Raw genomic sequence first — 23258 nt, 5'->3', positions numbered from 1 at the left:
TGTAGAATGAAATTCTAACTCACAAAAAAAAAGACCAGATTTACTGGCCTAAAGGAGACTGGAGAAACCCCGAGTGTATGGCCCCCAGACACCCTTTTAGCTCAGTGGTGAAGTTATTTCTGAGGTTCACCATTCAGCTGGGGAGTGGACAGCCCCATAAAACCCAATGGGACTAATGAGGTACAGCAGTCCAGGAACAAGGGCCAGAAAGCAGAAGGGGACAGGAAAGCTGGTGATAGGGAACCCAAGGTTGAGTAAGGATAGTGTTGATGTGTGGTGAGGTTGTTAACCATTGTCATAGGCAACATCTGTACTAACGGTTAAATGAGAAACTATTTTGTTCTGTAAGCCTTCATCTAAAGTGAGAATAGCAGCAAAATTGGAAGAGCGAAGTCGATGTCACTGAACTGTGCATGTAGAAATTTTTGAAATGGTGTATCTTTTGCTATGTAGATTTTCACCAAAAAAAAAAAAAGTTCAAGAAGGGAGAGTGTTGACATGTTGTGGGGTTGTTAACCAATGTCATAAAACAATATGTGTACTACTGTTTCTTGAGAAACTATTTGTTCTGTAAGCCTTCACCTGAAGTACAATTAAAAAAAAAAAAGAAGAATATCTTACAAGTGTAAAAAAAAAAAAATACATGTGTAGGAATCCTAAACCAATAGGATGTAGTCCTATTTGGAAACAGAGTTTTCTTTGTTATGTTAATAAGTCCATATCAGTGCAAGGTGTGTTCTAAACCTAATCCCTTCTGAGTTAAAAGGATTGGCTTAGGCACAGAGATACAACAAGCACAGATTGGGGAAGATAAATGAAATGAGGATTGACAAAGAATTGAGCAACACCAGGGCTAAAGATGCTGAGACAAGGAGCTTCTCCCAGAGCTGACAAAGAGCCTTCGTCTATATTGGTGCCCTGAATTCGGACTTCTAACATCCTAAACTGTGAGAAAATAAACTTATGTTCTTTAAAGCCAAAGGAAAAAAAAAAAAAAAAATGAAAATAGTGTTGTTCAGATCAATTTTCTCAAGTATAATATCAAACTGTAAATATCTTACCCTTTTTTAATTTATGGAGTCTCTGTGTGGTACAAATGATTAACATGCTTAGCTGCTAACCAATTGATTGGAGGTTCAAGTGCACCCAGAGTTGACTTGGAAGAAAGGCCTGGCGATGTACTTCTAAAAATCAGCCATTGAAAACTCTGAGTCAGAGTTCTACCCTGACACACATGGGGTCGCCATGAGTTGGAATTGACTTGATGGAAACTGAGTTGTTTTTTTGTTTTATTTGGAGAGTGATCCCTTTCAATGTGCTTCTGATCCTCTTTTATATGTTACAGACGTGTGGCTTGTTTGCTGTTCCCCAGCTAGGGTCCCATTGGAGCTTAGTGATGAATAATGGCTGCTTTTTCCCTACAGGTTATCCAGGCTGTCTTTTTTGGAATCTGTGTACTGACCGACCTTTCCAGTCTTCTGACGAGAGGGAGTGGGAACCAAGAGCAAGAAAGGCAGCTCAGGAAGCTCATCTCTCTCCGGGACTGGATGCTGGCCGTACTGGCCTTCCCTGTTGGGATTGTGAGTATGTTCGGATTGTGAGCATTTACTCTCAAAAGAAACTTATGTCTTATTTCAGACTTCCTAGGGGAAAAGGGGGTTCATTATAAGAGGTCTTATGGAACCCAAACTTGAAATAAGTGGTCCTTGGGTCTATGACCTTTCTAGTATTTCTGAACTTGAGAGAGGAAATCAGCATTAATTCATACTTCCTCACTTCCCTAACTGTGCCATTAGCTAATATCACTTGAGTAAACGCCACTTAATGCTTAAGTCTGTTCTGGCTTCATTGATTTTCATTGTTTTCAGTTAGATTCCCTCCATAGCTCAACTTCCTTTGCAAATCTGTTAACCATCCATTGTCCACACATAAATCATGATGTCTTGAAGGTCCAGGGTCCCATTAGATTCTATAGATTTTAACCCAGTGTCTTAGTTATCTAGTGCTGGTATAACACAAACACCACAAGTGGGTGGCTTTAAAGAACAGAAATTTATTTTCTCATAGTTCTGGAGGCTAAAGTCCAAATCAGGGTGTCAGTCATGTCAATTCCTTCCTTATTGGTAGCCTCAGTTGTTCTGTTGTTCCTTAGTGTTCCTTGGCTTGTAGACAATCCTCACATGGCATCTGTCTCCCCTCCGTGTTTGTCTCTGTGTCTATTCTGGTCATTTTATAACTCAGAAGTGATTATGTGTAGGATCCACCTAAGCTAATATATACATTGATATAACCTCATTAACATAACAAAAGAGAAACCTCTGTTTCCAAATTTACAGGTACAAGGCTTAGGATTTCAATACATATTTTAGGGAGACACAATTCAATTCATCACACCCAGGTACAGCCAGATGAAGAATGAGAGAATTCTTGTATATCTCAGATCATGAGGGCAGTAAAAGTCTCTTACCTAATTCTGATTCAGGTCTTTCATTTGCCAGCTGGATTTTTGGGAGGAACAGGAGCCCAAGTGACCTGGGATAACGCATGTACCAAAGTCCAAGGTCCAATGTAGGGAAAACCAGAAATTTGTCCTTCAAAGTCATCCAATGACCCTTATTCATATTTGCCAGATCTATAGCAGGCAGAGACCACTACATGATGACTCTAATACCATGTGGGGGAATCAACAGGCACCCATTGTCACTGAATTGCTTTCTCTATGTACTGAGTTTTTTTGTTTTTTGATGAAACAGTTCTTAGGTCTTTAGAACAATACAAGGGCTAGGGAAGTGTTATAATCTGGTCATGCTTGTCTTCTCATTCCCTCATCTTTGTTTCCTGGAAACCTAAATGAGTACTTAGATTGCAGTCATCTAGTAAATTTCTGAAATTCTATTCTTAACAGAGTTATAAACTTTCTAATTACTTAATATTTCCTTCTTTGGACTTGCCTTACAAAATTCAAATGTTTTTCATCAGAATAGCCATCTGAGAGAAAATTACCACTGATGTGAAGGGTGAAGACATATTCTTTCTGCATAAAAGAATTATCTAGAAAATTACAGGTTTTTTTTTTTTTTCTTTTATCCCTTATTAGCTTGGAATTTCTATAGAGAAGGAACAGAAAAGGGATGTTATTACCTTTAGATGTTTTCTTTGGCTAGTGGGCGAGGTAGTAAATAGAAATAGAATATTAATATGCTTGCTTTTAACTCCACTTCTCTTTCTGTTATGTGGTGTCAGACTGAGTCTCTCCAGGGAAATTTTCTAGTTTATATTGTGAGTTTTGTCACTGTCATTAAAGGCTCATTGCATGTGCCCTGTAGAAATTTGACATTACTTTTGTGAAAACTTTTGGTATCTGTTCGAGATTTGAGGTATTTATTAACTTTCAGTGTCCTTTCTGAATCTTAGTGCTTGTAACTTCATGGTTTGTAAGAAGAGTAGTGGCTCTTCTTTTTGCTTGTTAGTTTTATTGAGTCTGATATTGTCCTCCGTGTGTTATTATTTTTTGTTGTTTTATCTGTATTTGAAGGAGGGAAAAGGAGTAAAAATACCTTTAGTCTGCCCCCTCCTTTATAATCAGAAGTTGTAATATCACTTTTTCATTGCAGGTGTATAAACCTCTCTTAGCCTATGGGTCTCTGATGGCAAGGACTTGCCTTCTCCGTGCTGTACCCCAGTGCCTACCATGCTACCTGGCACACAGTAGATGATCAGAACTCTTTAAATTAATAGGCGAACTTAAAGAATAAGTAATTAATCAAATGTGCAGCCTCACTGAATTCTTTAACCCTCATTTTTCCTTGCTTGGTGATACTTTATATTCAGTATTTCCATTTTTCATTATTTTCCCTGTTGTTGTGAGTCACTTCCCCATTTATAGTCACAAACCTTTTCTTTTCCCTGAACTTTCTGAAGTTCCTCTGCTACGTTTCCTTCTCTCCTTCTCTTTCTATCTCTGCATTTAATATTAAAAAGAATCCTGAGCGTTTCTCCAGAAATCTTACTGTTTCACTCTTTCTCTTGTTCCTATCTTACTCTGTCATTTGACTTTTTATATCTACCTAGTTTCCAACAGATTTCTGCCTCTAATGCCTAGACATTTATTTTGAGGCAAAAAAAAAAAAAAAACACTAATAAGTGGGTTCTTCTCAAACTCTATTAATTTTATAGCCAAGTCATAATTACTGAAGATATGAGTTTGACTCAACAATTTATAAGCATTTTGACCCAGAATAGTTTTTTTTTTCCATTAAAAATGTAATGTTACTTTTCCTAAGATTGTTTCCCAACTTTCCTTTCCATTGTTCCCATTTGTCTGCTGTGCCTACAGAGGCTTTCCCCTTGCCCCTTCTGTCCCTCCCTTATACCCCTCAGCTGCCCAGTGGGATCAGGAATTCCACTGTGTTTTTATCCCTATGGCTTAAGACTTTTCTTCTGAAAATACGCACCCTTCCTGGAGCAGTGTCACTAGGAATCACTTGAGGAGGAGTCATATCTACTCTTCCTGCAGCTTCTGGCCTGGAAGAGAGGTGCCCAGCCTGAAGGGTTCACTGTATCAGAAGGGTGGCAATAGCACTTATGCCCAGGATCTGATGGACATGCAGTCATGCCTGTAGGAATCTGTAGTATGAGAATGCTTATCGTGTGTGCAATTAATTCAGTATAACATTTATAATTAAACCCTTTTATCATTTTGGATGACATAGTCAAAACCCTAAAAGGCAAAACACCTGAGAACTCTCCCCATTGCAGGATTACACTGAGCTCACTCAAGCATCCTCATGAGGAAGATGCAGAGCCTCTACTTCAAACCCTTGTGGTGTCCCCAGAGGCCTCCCCAATTCGGTCGTCCTCCCAGAGGAAGGCCAGACTCCAAGAGTGCTTCCCCCACTGTTTCCTACTCTGCTTCCTTTGCTTCATGCTTTTTGTTTGTCAGTCAGAAGGTTACTGGGAAATCAATGTTATTTTTACTTCATGGTACAGGACAAAAGGCATAAAGATAGGGCAGAGAGCAGCAGCTGAGTTTATCACCTCTGCTCCAGCTTTCCCTGAAGAGACTTAACCCGAGCCTTTCCTGACGTTTCCATTCTCCGTCTATTTCTCTCTCTCTCTCACCTCAACTGCTACTATGGCAGCAAGAAAGGCCTGGATAGGGGTTACCTAGGATTTGTACTTTCTACATTAATGCTTCCTCCAATAGTGAGGTTAATTGAGAGTTGACAGTAATTGCTTTTTGTGGGCATTTAGCATGAAATATGTTTTGTGACCGATGGGCCAATTGTATCTACTTTGTGGACTGTCTGTATCTCAAGGATATATAAAAATCATGAAACAGTCCAATCAAAGATAATTGCAGTAAAGTTTTATTTCAGCACAACCTTGAAGAAATCAGGCACAATTGCTAGAGTGAGCACACTATGTACATCCTGATTGGTGTAGATTCTCATAAATGAAAAGCTGGCCTTGATTAGTAACGCTAATGGCCGGAAACCACTACCACTCCCAAAGCCTTGCAGCTCATTTTGCAGGGATAACCCATGGGATGCTCTTCTTACCATGTGCAGTTTATTTCTGAACCCTGTCACCCTTTTAAAGAAGCATTACAAATAATCCTATGGCATTATGTGGTCTGGAAGCACCGAAGTTTATTGGAAGCAATCGAACTGAGCATGTCTTTTGTCTCCTGTGAGTTTGTTGACTTTTGTGCTGGCAGATATCGTTATCATAGTTAAAAGAGTAGATTTGGACATCCAACCAAAAAAAAAAGATGAAGTCGAGCAACAAAACAATGAATATGATGTGTATGAAAGTGTCCCTCTCAGAAACCCTAAATGTGTCTCCTACCTCTATCCAAAGCAGCCCTTTTAACGACAAAGAACAATTATACATTTTCCATTAATTCAAGTCCATGCATTTCATTCATTTGTAACTATTCAGCTAAACAATACTGTAATCACATCTCACCATCTTCTCAGTCCCCAGGTTGTGAACTGACTTTGGGTTGCTCTAGACCAGATGCTTGCCTGACACTAAGATAACCTTGGCCCCTCCCTAGTTTGAAGAGTTTTAACAGGAAGGGACTAGTCCAAGGAAGTCCTAGAGATAGGTTATCCGGGTTATCGGGAGTAAACCAGCATATACCTGTATGAGGTTTTCTGGAATTTGGCCCTTATCTGACTTGAGTCTCAGAGCTATTTGTTGAGTAACCATTTTTGGTGTTGTAATCATTTTCTTGTAAAGATTTAGTGAAGATTTTGTAAGTACCAGCCTATTTCCGAACCCTTTAAAACTTGTTTTTGCTTGTGAGGGGGACTGTGTTGTACCTGCTTCCTTAAAAATGTATAGAAAATGGAATTTGAAATCTGAAATGCAAACCCAAAGATAAAGTATCTAGCAATTATTTTCAAAAAGTGATTCCCGGGAGTCTTCATTTATTGACATACTAGCTAACTCTAAGCTATTCTTAGGAAAAAATTTTGCAATTCATATGCATTTAGATTGTCACACCCCTATATTTTAAAAAACATTATTTCATTACTGATTTTAAATATGAGATTGACTTCAAATGGAAAATGAGCATATTAATTAATATTAATTATTAAGTCTGTTAATGTAACACATATAGGAAGGGAATTTAATTCTACCTGTGATCATGAATAGAAGCCAATGCCTTTCCTTCTGTTTTGAAATTAAAGGGAAAATTTTTTTTTTAAATTTATTTATTTTTTATTGTACTTCAGGTGAAGGCTTACAGAACAAATAGTTTCTCATGAAACAGAAGTACACATGTTGTTTTATGACATTGGTTAACAACCCGACAACATATCAACCCTCTAACTTCTCAACCTTTTTTTTTGGTGAAAATACACATAGCCAAAGATACACCGTTTCCAAAATTTCTACATGCACAGTTCAGTGACATTGACTACGCTCTTCGAATTGTGCTGTTATTCTCACTTAAGATGAAGGCTTACAGAACAAAATAGTTTCTCATTTAACAGTTACTACAAATGTTGTCCTATGACAATGTTTAACAATCTCACAACTCATCAACAGTATCCTTACTCAACCTTGGGTTCCCTATCACCAACTTCCTTGTCCCCTTCTGCTTTCTGGCCCTTGTCACTGGACTCCTGTACCTCGTTAGTCTCATTTGGTTTTACAGGGCTGTCCACTCCCAGGCTGAACAGTGAACCTCGGAGGTAACTTCACCACTGAGCTAGAAGGGTGTCTGGGGGCCACACTCTCGGGGCTTCTCCAGTCTCCTTTAGGCCAGTAAATCTGGTCTTTTTTGTGAGTTAGAATTATGCTCTACATCCTTCTCCAGCTCTGTCCAGAACCCTCTGCTGTGATCCTGGTCAGAGCAGTCAGTGGTGGTAGCCGGGCACCATCTAGCTGTACTGGACTCAGTCCGGTGGAGGCCTTGGTAGCTGTGGACGATTAGTCCTTTGGACTAATCTTTTCCTTGTATCCTGTTCTCTTCATTCTCCCTTGCTCCCGAAGGGATGAGACCAGTGGAGTATCTTAGATGGCTGCTCACAGGCTTTTAAGACCCCAGACACTACTCACCAAGTATAGTGGAAATTTTTAAAAAGCACACCGCTTATCTTATTCTACAAGCTCTGTATTTAATTTTAAAATATCCTTAATATGCACTGATCCTCTCTTTATTAAATTTTCACATAAGTACCTAAAATCAAACTCTTTTCTATTTTCTTTAAGCCTTCGCTGATGTTTTAAGTTTCTTTAAATGCCCTTTCCTGCTTTTCTTCACTTTTGAGATTAAGAGTAAAAAATCTGCTAGATCAGTTCTGGTTGAGTCGGTCACATGATTGCTCTGCACTAAAATGAGCAGGGTAGTGGTAATGTAGTATTGTGGGTTGAGTTGCCTAAGAAGGAAGGTTCCTAGACGACCATTCAAGATCCATAAGCAAAATGAGCCTTTTCTTCCCATTAACAGGAGAAAGACTCAGAGGCCTGTAACTACCTAACCTAGGTGAGTGCTCTTACAATTATTTTTGAGTAGCTTTTTCAAAAGTCACAGGACATAATACAGTTAGATAGATGTACCTAATAGACAACCAGCTTCCTTCTCAACTATCTTATATTTTCTCATTTTCTAATGAGAAGCAAAGATCTTCTGCCTAACTGACCTATTTAATTTGTACATATTCATGCTAACTCAGAGTAGTCAGTTCCTTTGATGGTTGCAAGACACATTTTAAACACAAAAAATAATCGTGTTTTAAAAAATTTTTTGCTTTAGGTACTGTCTTAGTTATCTAGTGCTGCTATAACAGGAATACCACAAGTGGACGGTTTTAACAAAGAGAAGTTTATGTCCTTACAGTAAAGTAGGCTAGAAGTCCAAATTCAGGGTGTCAGCTCCAGGGGAAGCCTTTCTCTCTCTGTTGACTGTCTTCTCATCAATGTTCCCCCGGACTAGGAGATTCTCTGCGCAGGGACCCTGGGTCCAAAGGACACGCTCTGCTCCTGGCACTGCGTTCTAAGTGGTACGAGGTCCCCATGTCTCTCTGCTCACTTCTCTCTTTTATATCTCAAGAAATTGCCTCAGGACACAATCCAACCTTGTAGATTGAGTCTTGCCTCACTAACACAACTGCCGCGCATCCTCCCTCATTAACATCATAGAGGCAGGATTTACAACATACAGGAAAATCACACAATACCGGGAATCATGGCCCAGCCAAACTGATACACACATTTTTGGGGGGACATAATTCAATCCACGACAGGTGCCTACACTGAAAATCCCACATTTCTATCCAGACCATTCAAAAGACAGAAGTTGCAGTCAAGTCAATAATTATTTGTGAGTACATGGAGCCCACTGTGTAGCAGGTACTATGTACTAAGAGCTAGGATAGCTGTCTTGTCTTTCAGGGGTTTCACAGTCTACTAAGGGTGACATTTTAAACTATATCAAGAAGTAAATTAAAATAGGACATAAGGAGTATAACCATACGTGTGTCTAAGATGCAAAAGTAGCACAGTAGGGGAAGGAATTAATTTTAGTGGGTGGGTGGGCCTGGAAAATTCCTGGAGATGATGACATCCGAGCTGTTTTTAAAAATGAGTAAGAACTTGTTGGATGTATAAGTTAGCAATACTTTCGGCTGCAAATAACAGAATACCCCTAGATATACACATGGCTCATCATTCTCTAAGGAGCCTTGTTGGTGCAGTGGTTGAGCACTAGGCTGCTAACCAAAAGGTCTCTTCTCCCCAGGAGAAAGATGTGGGAGTCTGCTTCTGTAAAGATTTACAGCCTTAGAAACCCTATGGGGTAGTTCTGCTTTGTCTTTTCAGGTTGCTGTGAGTCAGAATTGACTCGATGGCAATGGGTCATCACTCTCTTACTTCATTCAAGTCTCTGCTCAAATGATCAACCTTCAACCTTCCATGTATAACCTATATAAATTAGCCTCTCATTATTCTCTATCCTGTAACCTTGTTGTTGTTGTTAATTTGTTTAGTGTGTGTTTCCTCTGACTTGATCCATGCTCTATGAGGCCAGGGAGGTTGTGTGTTTCATTTATTGCTGTGCCCCAAGCATCAGTTACAATGTCTAAACAATTTGACATTTGTTGAAAGAATAGATAGTCATTCAACCATGGCTTAAACAGTAAAGGTATTTAATAGCTCACAAAACAAGAAGATTATAGGCAGGTACTTTCAGGATAGTATTACTCAAAATTGTCATTTGAAACCTAGGCATTTTCTAATTTCCGTCTTGTATCTTCAGAGTCATTAGTGTTCAGTGTGTCAAAACTATTCCTGAGGTGTTCTCTAATTCAAGTGTGATATACTCAAGGTTGTACTTTGGCTCTCGTGGACTTGTCTTAATTTTCTTCAGCTGCAACTTCACTTTGAGGACTAAGGTGTGCCTCACCCAAACGATGGTATTTTTGGTTGCCTCATACGCATGTGAAAGCTGGACAATGAATTAAGGAAGACCAAAGAAGAATTGATGCCTTTGAATTATGGTGTTAGCAAAGAGTATTGAATATACCATGGACTGCCAGAAGAAGGAACAAATCTGTCTTGGAAGAAGTACAGCCAGAATGCTCATTAGAAGCCAGGATAGTGGCTCAATACATTGGACATGTTATCAGGAGGGACCAGTCCCTGGAGAAGGACATCATGCTTGGTAGAGGGTCAATGAAAAAGAGGAAGACCCTCAACAAGATGGACTGACACAGTGGCTGCAACAATGGGCTCCAACATAGCAACAATTGTGAGGATGGTGCAGGACAAGGCAGTGTTTCAGTCTCTTGTACGTAGGGTCACTATGAGTCAGAAACCAACTCAACGGCACCTAACAACAGCAACAATCTTCAGAGTGTTGGCTTTTAGACCTTGGACTTACCATCTTTTGTCACAATAAGGTTGATAAAGCACCAAGCATTACATTCTTTGCAACCATGTTGAAGGCAGGAAGAGAAAGAAGCTCTTAAGAGAGCTCTTCCCAAGTGTCTGTCTCTTCATCAGGAAAATTAATCTTTCCCAGAAGCCCACCATCATATTTCCCATTACCTGTCATTGCTTACCACCACCCATCTGGAAACTATGCCACTGGTATTCCACATACCAGCAGGATCCCCCATGGTGAACGGGTTCGCAGAGCGTCCAGATTAAGACAGACTAGGAAGAAAGGCCTGGAGATCTATTTCTGAAAATTAACCAGTGAAAACTGTATGGATCACAACAGAATATTGGTGGGCATAACAATGGGCTGGAGCATACTAATGATCTTAAAGATGGCACAGAACGAGGCAAAGTTTCATTCTGTTGTACGTGGGGTCACCATGAGTTGTAGCCAACTCTACAGCAGCTAACAACAACAACATCATGGTTAGGAATGTCACATGGCTAGAACCAGCTGAATGGGAGGCTGAGAAAGCAAGTAGAAGGAAGAAGGAATGACTTTACCATGATGTCTGAAACTAATTATGATTCATTTTTTGGGACTGGGAAAATTACTGCCGCAACAAATAGGAGGCATTTCAGATTTATAACATAAAAAAATGTTATAAATAACAAATTTGAGAATAACAGTAAAATGTGAAAACTAACAGGATTTTAGGTAATGTATTATTTGTGTTTCTATATTGATATGAAAACTAGATACAGTGAAACTGATACGACTACGCAAGGATTTTCTACCTTAGCTAAGAACGGCATATTTTTCCATTCATTCTTTGACAATACCACTTTTAATGGATCTCTCACCAGGATTGTCATAAGCAACTATCTAAACCTGATGTCTGAAGAGGTCCTTCCCAGAGATAGTCAGATTTCTTACACAATTGACTAAATGACTTATGTTTAATCTCTGAAATTCCATACAAAATTTGTCAGACTCCAAAATGCAGGCAGCCATGTTCAATGAGTAAGATCTTTCTTTGACAGCCTCCCAAGAAGTTGCAGAGAATTATCATGCCCTGTGTATCATTTCAGAAACCCTGGTGGCATAGTTGGAAACCCTGTTGGCGTAGTGGTTAAGAGCTGTGGCTGCTAACTAAAAGGTCAGCAGTTCGAATCTACCAGGTGCTCCTTGGAAACCCTATGGGACAGTTCTACTCTGTCCTATAGGGTTACTATGAGCTGGCATCAACTCGACGGCAATGGGTTTGGGTGGCATAGTTGCTACTCTGTTGGGCAAAAAGGTCACAAAAACATCTCAGAAAATGAAGATATCTTTTTTCCCATATTTATATTTATAAGGACAACCTATGTTTGAAATTTGAGATCAAGAAATGGTAAAATAGATCTTCAATAACATTAATAATGAGGTGCATATTATAAAATAGAAGTAAGATTTTTGCCCTCAAAAAATACATCTCCCCACCCAAGCACCCAGGATCTTATGTATGTACCTGTTTGAGGCACAAGGACAAGAAGCAAAATTAGTTGTTGATTTAAAAAAAGAAGCCATTCAGTTTTTTTTTTTTCCTTCCTTCTATGCATTCTCTGTCTCCTTTTCCCCCTCACCCCTCCACTACAACCATCTCTTTCTCTGTAAAGAAAGAAACAATGATTTGCCCTGTGGGTGTTCCTGAAATAACTGCCATCCAGTGGGTGTTTTGAGGTACCTCTTACCAGTTTTGGCTGGATCAAAGTGAGCTGTGTTACCTCAGTCAATATAAAAAGTAACATCTCCTCCTCCAAGAAAGCAGTCAGTGAACTTTCCATCTATACAAAATTTGTTAACTTTCAGTTGTACCTGTGCAGTTACCATGTGTCTTAGTCATCTAGTGCTGCTATAACAGAAATGCCACAAGTGGATGGCTTTAACAAAGAGAAATTTGTTTTCTCACAGTCTAGTAGGCTCCAAGTCCAAATTCAGGGTGCCAGCTCCAGGGGAAGGCCTTCTCTCTCTGTCAGCTCCAGAGGAAAGTCCTTGTCATCAGTCTTCCCTTGGTCTGGGAGCATCTAAGCGCAGGAACCTCAGGTCCAAAGGACACACTCTTCTCCCGGTGCTGCTTTCTTGGTGGTTCAAAGTCCGCATGTTTCTCTGCTTGCTTTTCTCTTTTATATCTCAAAAGAGATTGGCTTAAAATACAATCTAATCTTGTAGACCTCGTCCATATAACTGCCGCTAATCCATCTTATTACATCATAGTGATAGCATTTACAACACATAAGGAAATCACATCAAGGGATAAAATGGTAGACAATCATACAATACAGGGGATCATGACCTAGCCAAGTTGACAGATATTTTGGGGGGATACAATTCAATCCATGACACCATGCAAACAATTTACTTATTTCACCTCAGTACTGAATAGGACTTTCATCACACCTTTTTGTAACCCTGTTAGAAACAAAAGTTGAGGCATAATTCTAACTATAGGGGATGTGACCCAAAGAAGTGGGTAGGCTTTGGGGAAGGTGGAAAAAGAGGGAGAGGGAGAGTGAGTGTGTGGAGTCACAGTTCACAAGTAGCCCTGCTACCCGGCTCGCTGTCTCCTTCACTCCTCTGAGGGGCGAATTTTCAGTTTCCCCCTACAGAATGCCTCTTTATCCTGTAGGTTAGGTCCATATTTGACTTACACATAGGAACAAACAGTTTGGGCTGCACTGGTAAGGTTTGTTGTGACATGAGGCAAGTGAAGGGATTTATGTCACAGAGAGAACTGGATGGAGCCCTTCAGTCCTAATCTGCTTTTATGCTTTTTTGTTCTCTACTACTTGAGGGGAGAGGGGAGGGATGTGAAATAAGAAAGAATCCTAAACATGGTCAACAGTGTACTCATGTTTAAAGGCATGAATGGAGGGAAGTTCTCTGCTTCTGTCTTTACCATCTCACCCCTTAATCTTCAGTGGTTAAGAACTTGGCTGCTAACCAAAAGGTCGGCAGTTTGAATCCACCAGCCACTCCTTGGAAACCCTATGGGGCAGTTCTACTCTGTCCTGTAGGGTCGCTACCAGTCGGAATCGACTAGATACAACAGGTTTTTTGTTTGTTTGTTTTGTTTTTCATGATCTTCCGGAGATCCTCTCTCTGCATTTTTGACTTAAAAACCAATACAAAATGAGAACAACTGCCTTTATACAAGCATGAAATAAGTATACAGAAGAAACCACAAAGTTCCTTTGCTGAGAGGTTTGTAGGAGCATACTCCTGCCTAGGGCGTTGATGTTACAGTAGAAAACAAAATAAGCGTTGAGTCAACAAAGGAAGGAGGCCCCCGGATTCATTGATACAGTAACATTTTTGTCTGAATATTCACAAATGCTACCTGCATTCCCCTCTCCCTCCCACACACAAGTTACCTCAGAGTTCCAAAGAAGACACCACTTACCTGGAAGGCTTTATTGTTGCTGCTATTTGGGGTTTACAGCCCTTGTATGAGCAGTTCCACTTCCTCAGACCTCTTCTCACCATCTCCCTTCCCACGGTGGCAAAACGCACGAATAACCTAACAGCCTGAAAAATCTAATCACCAGAGCTAAGTTCTGTTACATATTCATGGTGGGCCTGGCACTGTGCTAAGGGCTTTGCTCAGATTATTTATTTAATGCTCATAACCCCATAAGCCAGGTATTTCCATCATTCTCACTACACAGAAGATGCTTCCATTTTACCGTTTTACAAACAGATTTCCATTTTACAGATAGGTTGCCCGAGGCCACACAACTAGTGAATGGTGCAACCACGGTTTAAACCCAGACACTCTAATGGAGTGATTGCTCTTAGCAGCTACTCTGTACGCTTTTTGGCAGAGCAAATCTAACTATGCTTTCTATCATTCACCTAATACACGTTTTCTATTACACACTTTAGATATTAAGATTATACCTACATCCATATAGCCTGTCGTTGTTAGCTACTGTCAAGGGGACCCCTGGCTCATGGTGACCCCATACACAACAGAACAAAATGCTGCCCTGTCCTGTGCCTTCTCCATGACTGGATGTGAATCGGACCATTATGATCCATAGGGTTTTCACTGGCTGATTTTCAGAAGTAGATTGCCAGGCCTTTCTAGTCCTTCTAGCTCTGAAAGCTCCACTGAAAACTGTTTAGCTTCACAGCAAAATGCAGGCCTTCACCGACAGGTGGTTAGCTGTGCACGAGGTGCACTGGCCAGGAATCAAACCTGGGTCTCATGCATGGAAGGCAGAATTCTGGCGCTGAACCACCAATGCCCCCACAGAAGGCCTGAACTGACCAAAATTTTTCATTTAGCAGAATTTATTAAAATAAGAAAAGAAGTTGCACAGAATCTGGATAAAATAATCACTACTTTAATCTTTTTTCCTTAAGGCTGTTTAGCAAAGACTTTGTGCTCTTTTGTACTTTTTGTTGTTTCCTTTTAAGATATTTCACACTATAGGGCCAATGATTTTATAGAGTTTAACAGGCCGGTTTGCTAAGTACAAGTTTTGACAAGAAAAGAATATCTTTCCTGCCTTGTCTTCTCATTTCAGTAGTTGAATGCAGACTTAAGCTACCACATATTTACCCAATAGGCTTGTTTTTAATATGTGAAAATGAGGTTTTATTAGTAAAATTAGCTGTTTTTAAAAAATGATTTCTAAACGTATCCAATATCATCAGGCAATCATGATATTGAAGACATAGTTCATAGCTACACAATTGCAAATGGATATCTTTGGCACAGAATAATCCAATACATTCCACGTGGGCAGCAATGTCCTAACTAACGAACTGTGCCTACCCAGTGAAATGTTTCACCAAGAATTCCTGAAAGCCACTTTGTTCAACTTTTTCAAGAGCGAGTTTTCAGTCAAATCTGCTTTTCTTTTTAAATTTGTAATTTATACCTGCAGCTATTTTCAACCAGGATTTGAGGTGATATAATACAAATGAGTTAATCAGACAAAATGGTCTGGCATTCTGGACCTCAGTATTGCTCAGCAAAGAGGTCTCCTGTAAGTAATCTGGCCTATTTCGAAAAAATGTCCTTTATATGATGATGTAAGATATACAGAGGAGCTTTCTTATGCATTTGGTCTTGAAAAGTGAGGGAAGCCGGGAAAATAGGAGAGAAGCCTTCTATAAATCTTCTGGCAAATTCATTTAACATTTATTGAGTACTATGTGCCTATCAAGGAGCCCTAGTGGCTCAGTGGTTAAGCACTAACTGAAGGGTCGGTGGTTTGAACTCACCAGCCGCTCTGAGGGAGAAAGATGGGGCAGTCTGCTTCTGTAAAGATCACAGCAGTGGAAACCCTATGGGGCAGTTCTGCTCTGGCCTATAGGGTTGCTATGAGTTGGAATTGACTTGACAATAGTAGGTTTTGGTTTTGGTATGTGCCCATTAGGGAGTTCCTAGGTGGTGCAAACAATGAACACCCTCAGCTGCTAAACAAAAGGTTGGAGGTTTAAGTGCACCCAGAGGTGTCTTGGAAGAAAGGCCTGGCAGTCTACTTCCAAAAAAAATCAGCCATTGAAAACCTTATGGAGCACAGTTCTACTCTGACACGCGTGGGGTCACCATGAGTCAGAATTGACTGGACAGCAACTGGTGGTTGTGACCATCACTATGTTAAATGCTATCACATTAGTTCACCTACTGTAAAAGGGGACCTTACATAAAGCAAGAGGCATTAGGCAACAGGAAGTTCTTATAGATTGTGATGCTTCCAAGAGGTATGCAGCATTGAAGGGTGGGAAAGCTGCCACCATCCCAGCTGTAGCAGCCAGTTATTGCTCTCCTTCACTCCTATCAAGAGAGAAATATCCACCATATTGCACCTGATCGGTAATGTTCGAGGAGTGACAATTTGCCGTTGAAGAGTTTCAAGCAAAAAGAGTAGTAAGGGAGGTGAAAAAAGACAAAGCTCTAGGGAAAAAAATCCCATCTGAAGTAGATTTCTTTGGGTCCCCTGGCTCTTTTCACAGATCAGCATTAAAACAGATGTTTCTCCTGTCTCCTGGCACGTTCCTGAACTGCTGATCCTCAAAGTAATTAGTTTAGTGTAACCTCCTGGCTCTTAATTGAAGAGAAGATTCTTCAATCACAAAAAATCCATAATTGGTCAGCAATTCTAGAGGGGCTTATGCAGATGATAAGGAGCTCAGGTAGGCCAGATGCCAAGGAAAAAGAATCCTGAAGTGCCGTCAGGCAGACAGATTGCTGATGCCATGGCTGCATATATGGTTCCAAAGACAACTGTTTGCTTGCTGACTCCTTTCACTTTATTTATATGGCATGGATCATTGTAGAAGAATTTTAAAGGCAAAAACAAAAGCCCACACAATTTTCCACAATAAGCATTTATTACTTTTATAATAAGAAAATCCCACAGAAAGTTATTGGAAAAATCCTTTGTACAGCTACTCATTGGGAAATAAGTCACAGTTATATTTGCAAATGTGCTCCCACTGAGAGATGTTCACACTCTAAATTTAAAGGGCAAATTGTTCATAAAGGGAAAAATGAAAGAGCATTGATATGTTGTTGGTAGGGTACTAAGAAACAAATACATCAACCTTTCCAAAAGTCCTTTTTCCATTGCAAACTATGTGTACAACCTGCCATACATTTTTCTAGTTTTAGCATGCATCTGATTTAAAAAAAATCATTAGCTTTCTTCCTTTCATATCTCCATAGCAATTTAAGGGCCGTGGGGTAGACGTTTGTGGGTGTCCTAATGTGCTGAGTGAGACCTTACTCAAATGTCATTGTAGACCAGGACCAAAGACCTAGGCACTCAGTTTTGTCAGTCTATTTTGAAGTGATTCATCTCTTAGTAAATGAACTCATGCTAACTAAATGATTGTAGACTAAAGTTTAAATCTGAAAGGTAAGTAATATACTAAAATGATTTAAAAAAAAAAATTGTCAGGCAGACTAGTCGGCACAAACCGTCCCTACAGGCAAAACAACTTAGAAGAAGCCAAAGTGTACCCAGAAGATTTCTGGGTGAACATGAAGTCAAGGCAGGGGGAAATATGTGCATGATATTCATGGTAGGTGGAATCAAATTATCATACTCTGATATATCCTTTTGCACCATAGGGCTTGACTTGCTGGGTAGACTGGAATGCTACCTTGCGTGGCCAAGGGACACTGTCCTCTATACAGAGCTGGAGATGCATTCTTGCTCTTTACTACCCATAAGACTACCCATTAGGCTGATCACTTCCTTTCTGTTAACATATCTGTCTTAGTCATCTAGTGCTGCTGTAACAGAAATACCACAAGTGGATGGCTTTAACAACGAGAAATTTATTTCTTCACAGAAAGTAGGCTAAAAGTCTAAATTCAGGGCATCAGCTCCAGGCGAAGGCTTTCTCTCTCTGTTGGCCTTCTCATCAACTCTCCCCCCAGACTAGGAGCTTCTCCACACAGGGACCCCAGGTCCAAAGGACGCGCTGTGCTCCTGGCACTGCTTTCTTGGTAATATGAGGTCTCCAACTTTCTGCTTGCTTCCCTTTCCTTTTATCTCTTGTAAGATAAAAGGTGGTGCAGGCCACACCCCGGGGAAACTCCCTTTACATTGGATCAGGGATGTGACTTTAGTAAGTGTGTTATAATCCCACCCTAATCCTCTTTAACATAAAATTATAATGACAGAATGGAGGACAACCATACAAGACTGGGAATCATGGCCCAGCCAAATTGATATACACATTTTTGGGGGGACATAATTCAGTCCATGACAATATCCTTCTTGGTTAGCCTGTAATTCATTTGACCAATGTTCAGCTTCCACTCTAACAATAGCATTTCAATCAGGCTGCTCTTCTACTACACCCAAAGCACTGAATGTAGGCACTCATGGACAGATAATCACCTAGCACAGGATGCTTCCACAAATGGATGATCTAATTAAGTAATTTAACTGTTAGATTTTTCTTAATTTCATTCTCAGATGGTAACTTCAAACTCAAGTTGTTGTTAGCTGGATGTCCCGCCTATGTACTAACTGCTATCATGTGGATATTAACTTTAACGTAATTGAATCTAATATCTAGACTATACCACCAGTTACCATCGAGTAGATTCTGACTCATGGCAACCTCACGTGTGTCAGATTATAATTGTGCTCCATGGTGTTTTCAGTGGCTGATTTTTTGGAAGCAGATCACCAGGCCTTTCTTCTGAGGTGTCTCTTTGTGGACTCAAACTTCCAAACTTTTGGTTAGCAGCCAAGTGTGTTAACCATTTTCACCACTCAGGACTCCAATAATTAGACTGTGGTCTCCTTTTATTAAAAAGAGAAAGAGTGAGAGAGAGAGAGACAGGGACATCAAGAGTTTAATTATTTGGTGACTTTATGATAGATAAGAAGTCCAAGTATATATATTTTTGAATAAGAAATTTATATAAATGCTGGTTGATTGGCCATACATCTCTAACCTAATAAAAATAATCTTGTGTGAGGTTTATGGATGTCTGTTTAGTTATTTTATTTATAGTCTCCTGATAGAAAGTGAAAGGGGCCTTGCTTTATTTATTTTGGAGTAGAATTCAGTTTAAAGTGAATCTAACTTTGAACCTATAAAAAGATGATTAGTTATTAGGATGCTGAAATAACCATTTTATGGCGTGCTGTCACCTGCATGAGGTGTAAGACAACTAAATGTAGTCAAAAGAACATGAACTTGGGAGACAGACAGATCTGAATTCTAATTCCAGATTCATCACTTATTAATGCAAATTTTTGTAAGCTTGTAAAACCTTGGTATTCTAATGTAAAGAGTGGGCTCAGTAAATCCTACCTAACCTGGGTTATTTTGGATGACAGTGAAAGATATAGAGAATGTAGAAGTATATTTGGCACGTGAAAAGCCATAAAAGAATGTCAGTTTCTTTCCATTCACCCTGAAAATATGGCTTCACATCACAGACAATATTGGTGTTAGGTGACAACACCTATTGGTGAGGTGTTATATTGCCCCATTGCAACTACTCATTTAAAAAGTTAGAGGAGGCAAGTTGTTGAAATTTTAAGTGTACAGTTAGCCATCCAAAGTCACACGAGGACTTCTTATGGTTCAAGAAGGCAGTAGTATAATTGAAGGCAGTGAAAAGATTCAAATATGGGTAAGAGGGTTTGAGGAAAAATAAAGAACTGCTAGGTGGAGTTTACAACTTAAGCTAGGAATAGGTCTGCTTCACTACAACTTCCTCACCAACAATTTCCAATTTAGTTGACCTGGAAATTTTGAAGGTGGTTTTTATGGATTGAATTGTGTCCCCCCAACATGTGTGTGTGAAATCCTAACCTCTATGCCTGTGGTTATAATCCCGTTTGGGAATGGGTTGTCTTTGTTACGTTAATTAGGCAGGATTAGTGTAGGGTGTATCTTGAGTCAATCTCTTTTAAGATATAAAAGAGATTAAACCAGTCAGCGAACAGAGATGGGGGAGGAGAGATGCCAAACCACATGAAGGTTGCACAGGAGCAGAAGCTCAGAAAAGACAAGGACCTTCCTCCAGAGATGACAGAGAAATAAAGCCTTCCCCTACAGTTGGCACCCTGAATTCAGACTTCTAGACTCATAAACTATGAGAAAATACATTTCTGTTTGTTAAAGCCACTCATTTGTGGTGTTTCTGTTATAGATAAATGAGACAGAATTTGGTATTGGAAGAGTGGGGTACTGCTCTAGCATATACCTAAAATGTGGAAGTGGTTTTGGAATAGGGTAATGGGTAGAGGCTGGAAGAGTTTTAAGGTAGCTAATAGTAAAATCCTAGATTGCCTTGAAGAGACTGTTGGTATCACTATGAATGTCAAAGGCAATTCTGGTGAGGGGTTAGAAGGAAGTAAGGAGAGCTATAGAGAAAGTCTCTATTGTCTTAGAGAATACATATGGCACTAGCACCAGAATGTTGCTAGAAATGTGGATGTTAAATGGGCTTCTGGTGAGGCTTTAAAAGAAAATGATGAACATGTGATTGGACAATGGAAGAAGGGTGATGCTTTTTATGCAGTGGCAAAGAACTTGTCTGAATTATGTTCAAATGTTTGGTGGAAGGCAGGACTTATAAGTGATGAACTTGGATATCTGGATGAGGATATTTTTAAGCACGATCTTAAAGGTGCTGCATGGTTTCTCCTTCCCACTTATAATAAAATGTGAGAAGAAAGAGATGGACTTAAAAATGAACTGTGCAAAGAACTAGATGTTGCCTGGCTACCACAAATGACTGCTCTGACAGGGATCACAACAGAGAGTCTGGCACAGAGCAGGAGAAAAATGTAGAACAGAATTCAAAATCAGGAAAAAAGACCAGACTTACTGGTCTGACAGAGACTGGAGGAACCCCCAAGACTATGGCCCCCAGACACTCTGCTAACCCAGAACTGAAACCATTCGTGAAGCCCACTTTTCAGACAAAGATTAGACAGACATATGAAACAAAAAATAACACACATGAGGAATGTACTTCCTAGTTCAATAAGATGTACGATACTAAATGGGCAACTCCTATCCTAAAGCAGGGTGAGACGGCAAGAAGGCACAGGAAATGGATGAATGGACACAGGGAACCCAGGGTGGAAAGGAGGAGCGTGCTGTCACTTTGTGGAGATTGCAACCAATGTCACAAAACAATATATATATAAATTTTTGAATGAGAAATTAACTTGAGCTGTAAACTTTCACCTAATGCACAATAAAATTTTTTAAAAAGTTAATGAGTGACAGAAAAAAAAATGAACTGTGCAAAATGAAAACAAAACTTAAAGGTTTAGAAAATTCTGTTGTACAAACTAAGGACACATGTCCTAGCATGTTCACCAAAGACGTGGCTACACAATCTTTTCTTAAGGAGGTTAAGTCTGTGACGATGGATCTAACCAACTACCACGGAAGAAAACCCATTGTCTTAGACTGAAGGAGACAGAGAAAGAATGAAAGGAAAGAACTCTGTTTGCCTCTTGGAATTCTACAAGCAGGAACAGGCCAAAGGAACTACATCTGTTGTCCTCCAAGAAGAGAAAAGGACCATCCCTGTAAAAGCTCGGAGATCAGCAGAACTATTGGAAGAAGCATAGGAAGCAGGGCCTTCTTGGTTTCAGAGGGTGGGACCACGGTCTCCTGGATCTCAAAGGATGGGGCACAGTCTCTTAGGTTTCAAAGTGTCAGATCTTTGCTAACTTGTTTCCGGAGTGAGGGGCTGCTGTTAAAGTGTGCCAGGGGGATGGTACCACCACCCAGAGCTGACGGGGCAGGGCTGCCATGCCCAAGGGGCAGAAGAATGGGGCCTACTGGGTCCGAGGGTATGGTGTCCTCACTCAGATGAAACTGGGAAATGGGACCTCCCAAAGCCGAGGGAGCAGAGTTGCTGTCCCAGTGGGCCTGGAAGGCAGAGCTGACGACGTCCAGGGCCGAGAGGCCTCCACCCAGAATCCAAAAGGCATGGCCAACACCCAGAGTCTGGAGTGTGGGGCCATTGCCCAGATAATCCAAAGAACAGAGAATTATTTTCAAGCCTTGAGAGCTAATGTAAATTGTTCTGCTGCATTTTGGACTTGCTTGGTGCCCTTTATGCCTTCTTTCTCTTCCATTTATTCCATTTGTAATGGAAATGTCTACCTTGCGCCTGTTCCACCACTGTATTTTGGAAGCAAATAACCTGTATTCTAGATTTCACAGTTTCTCAGGTGAAGAGGAATTTTGTCCCAGGATGGAATATGCCTAACTTCTCACCCATATTTGATTTAGATGATTTAGAAGATGAGATTTTAACTTGGGGTTGATTTAACACTTCTGGAATGATATGATCAGGTGAATGCGTTTTGCATGAGGCAAGGACATGAATTTTGGGGGGCCAAAGGTTGGAATGTTATGGATTGAATTGTGTCTCTCAAAAATATGTGTTGTAAATCCTAACCTCTATGCCTGCGTTTATAATCACATTTGAGAATGGGTTGTCTTTGCTATGTTAATGAGACAGAATTAGTGTAGGGTTTGTCTTGAGTTGATCTCTTTTGAGATATAAAAGAGATCAAACAAGCATGCAAGAAGCAGAGATGGAGGAAGAGAGATTCCAAGCCATAAAAAGACTGCCCAGGAGCAAAAGCCCAAAAGAGACAAGGATCTTCCTCCAAAGATGTCAGAGAGAGAAAGCCTTCCCCTACAGCTGGCAACCTGAATTCAAACTTCTAGCCTCCTAAACTGTGAGAAAGGTAAATTTCTGTTTGTTAAAGCCACCCGTTTGTGGTATTTCTGTTATAGCAGCACTAGATAACTAAGACAGTGGTTGATATATATTTTACTTTCTAAGAGAGTCACTAATGGGCTTACTGAACTTGAGGCTTCAAATTTGTACAGAAGATAAACAAAAACCCTACAATTTCTCAAAAGATATCAGTCTTAGACTTTTCATCAGAGAAATGTGTTTATCTGTGCTACTACTGATGGATAGTGGATTTGTTTGCAATATTTTGGGTGTTATGAGCAATACTGCTGTGAACATTCTTGTATACATCTCCTGCTCTAACTATGCAAGAGATTCTCCAGTACAAACTTCCTAAGCAGTATGCTGCCAGTGAAATTCATATGTGCCCAAGTATGTCTGTGGTAGGATCTGGAGCAGCCATATCCCTTAAGAGGGCACTTCTACTCTTTATTTGCTAAAAAAAATGCTATTATGAATGGTTTTCAATTTTTGTCAGATTTTTTTTCTGCACCTGTGAAGGTGACCATATTTTTCTCCTTTATTCTGTTAATATCATGAATTACATTAGTGATTTTCTAATATTAAACTAACTGTCATGGATTGAGTTGTGTCCCC

The 23258-nt window shown here is 40.0% G+C and overlaps 1 protein-coding gene across 2 annotated transcripts in view; it reads left to right on the top strand.

Moving 5' to 3' along the window:
- AIG1 (androgen induced 1) overlaps positions 1-23258 on the top strand; it is a 303544-nt gene that overhangs the window by 67376 nt on the left and 212910 nt on the right. For both annotated transcript variants that reach the window (XM_004368864.3, XM_023729483.1), the window contains exon 2: positions 1425-1580. In XM_004368864.3, the coding sequence (XP_004368921.1) occupies positions 1425-1580 (156 nt within the window). The remainder of the gene's footprint in view (positions 1-1424; positions 1581-23258) is intronic.

This window comes from Trichechus manatus, unplaced genomic scaffold, assembly GCF_000243295.1.
Source record: "Trichechus manatus latirostris isolate Lorelei unplaced genomic scaffold, TriManLat1.0 scaffold00002, whole genome shotgun sequence".
Taxonomy (NCBI): Eukaryota; Metazoa; Chordata; class Mammalia; order Sirenia; family Trichechidae; genus Trichechus; species Trichechus manatus.
Note: the sequence above shows the minus strand (reverse complement) of the source record. Positions and strands in the feature narration are given on the sequence as shown.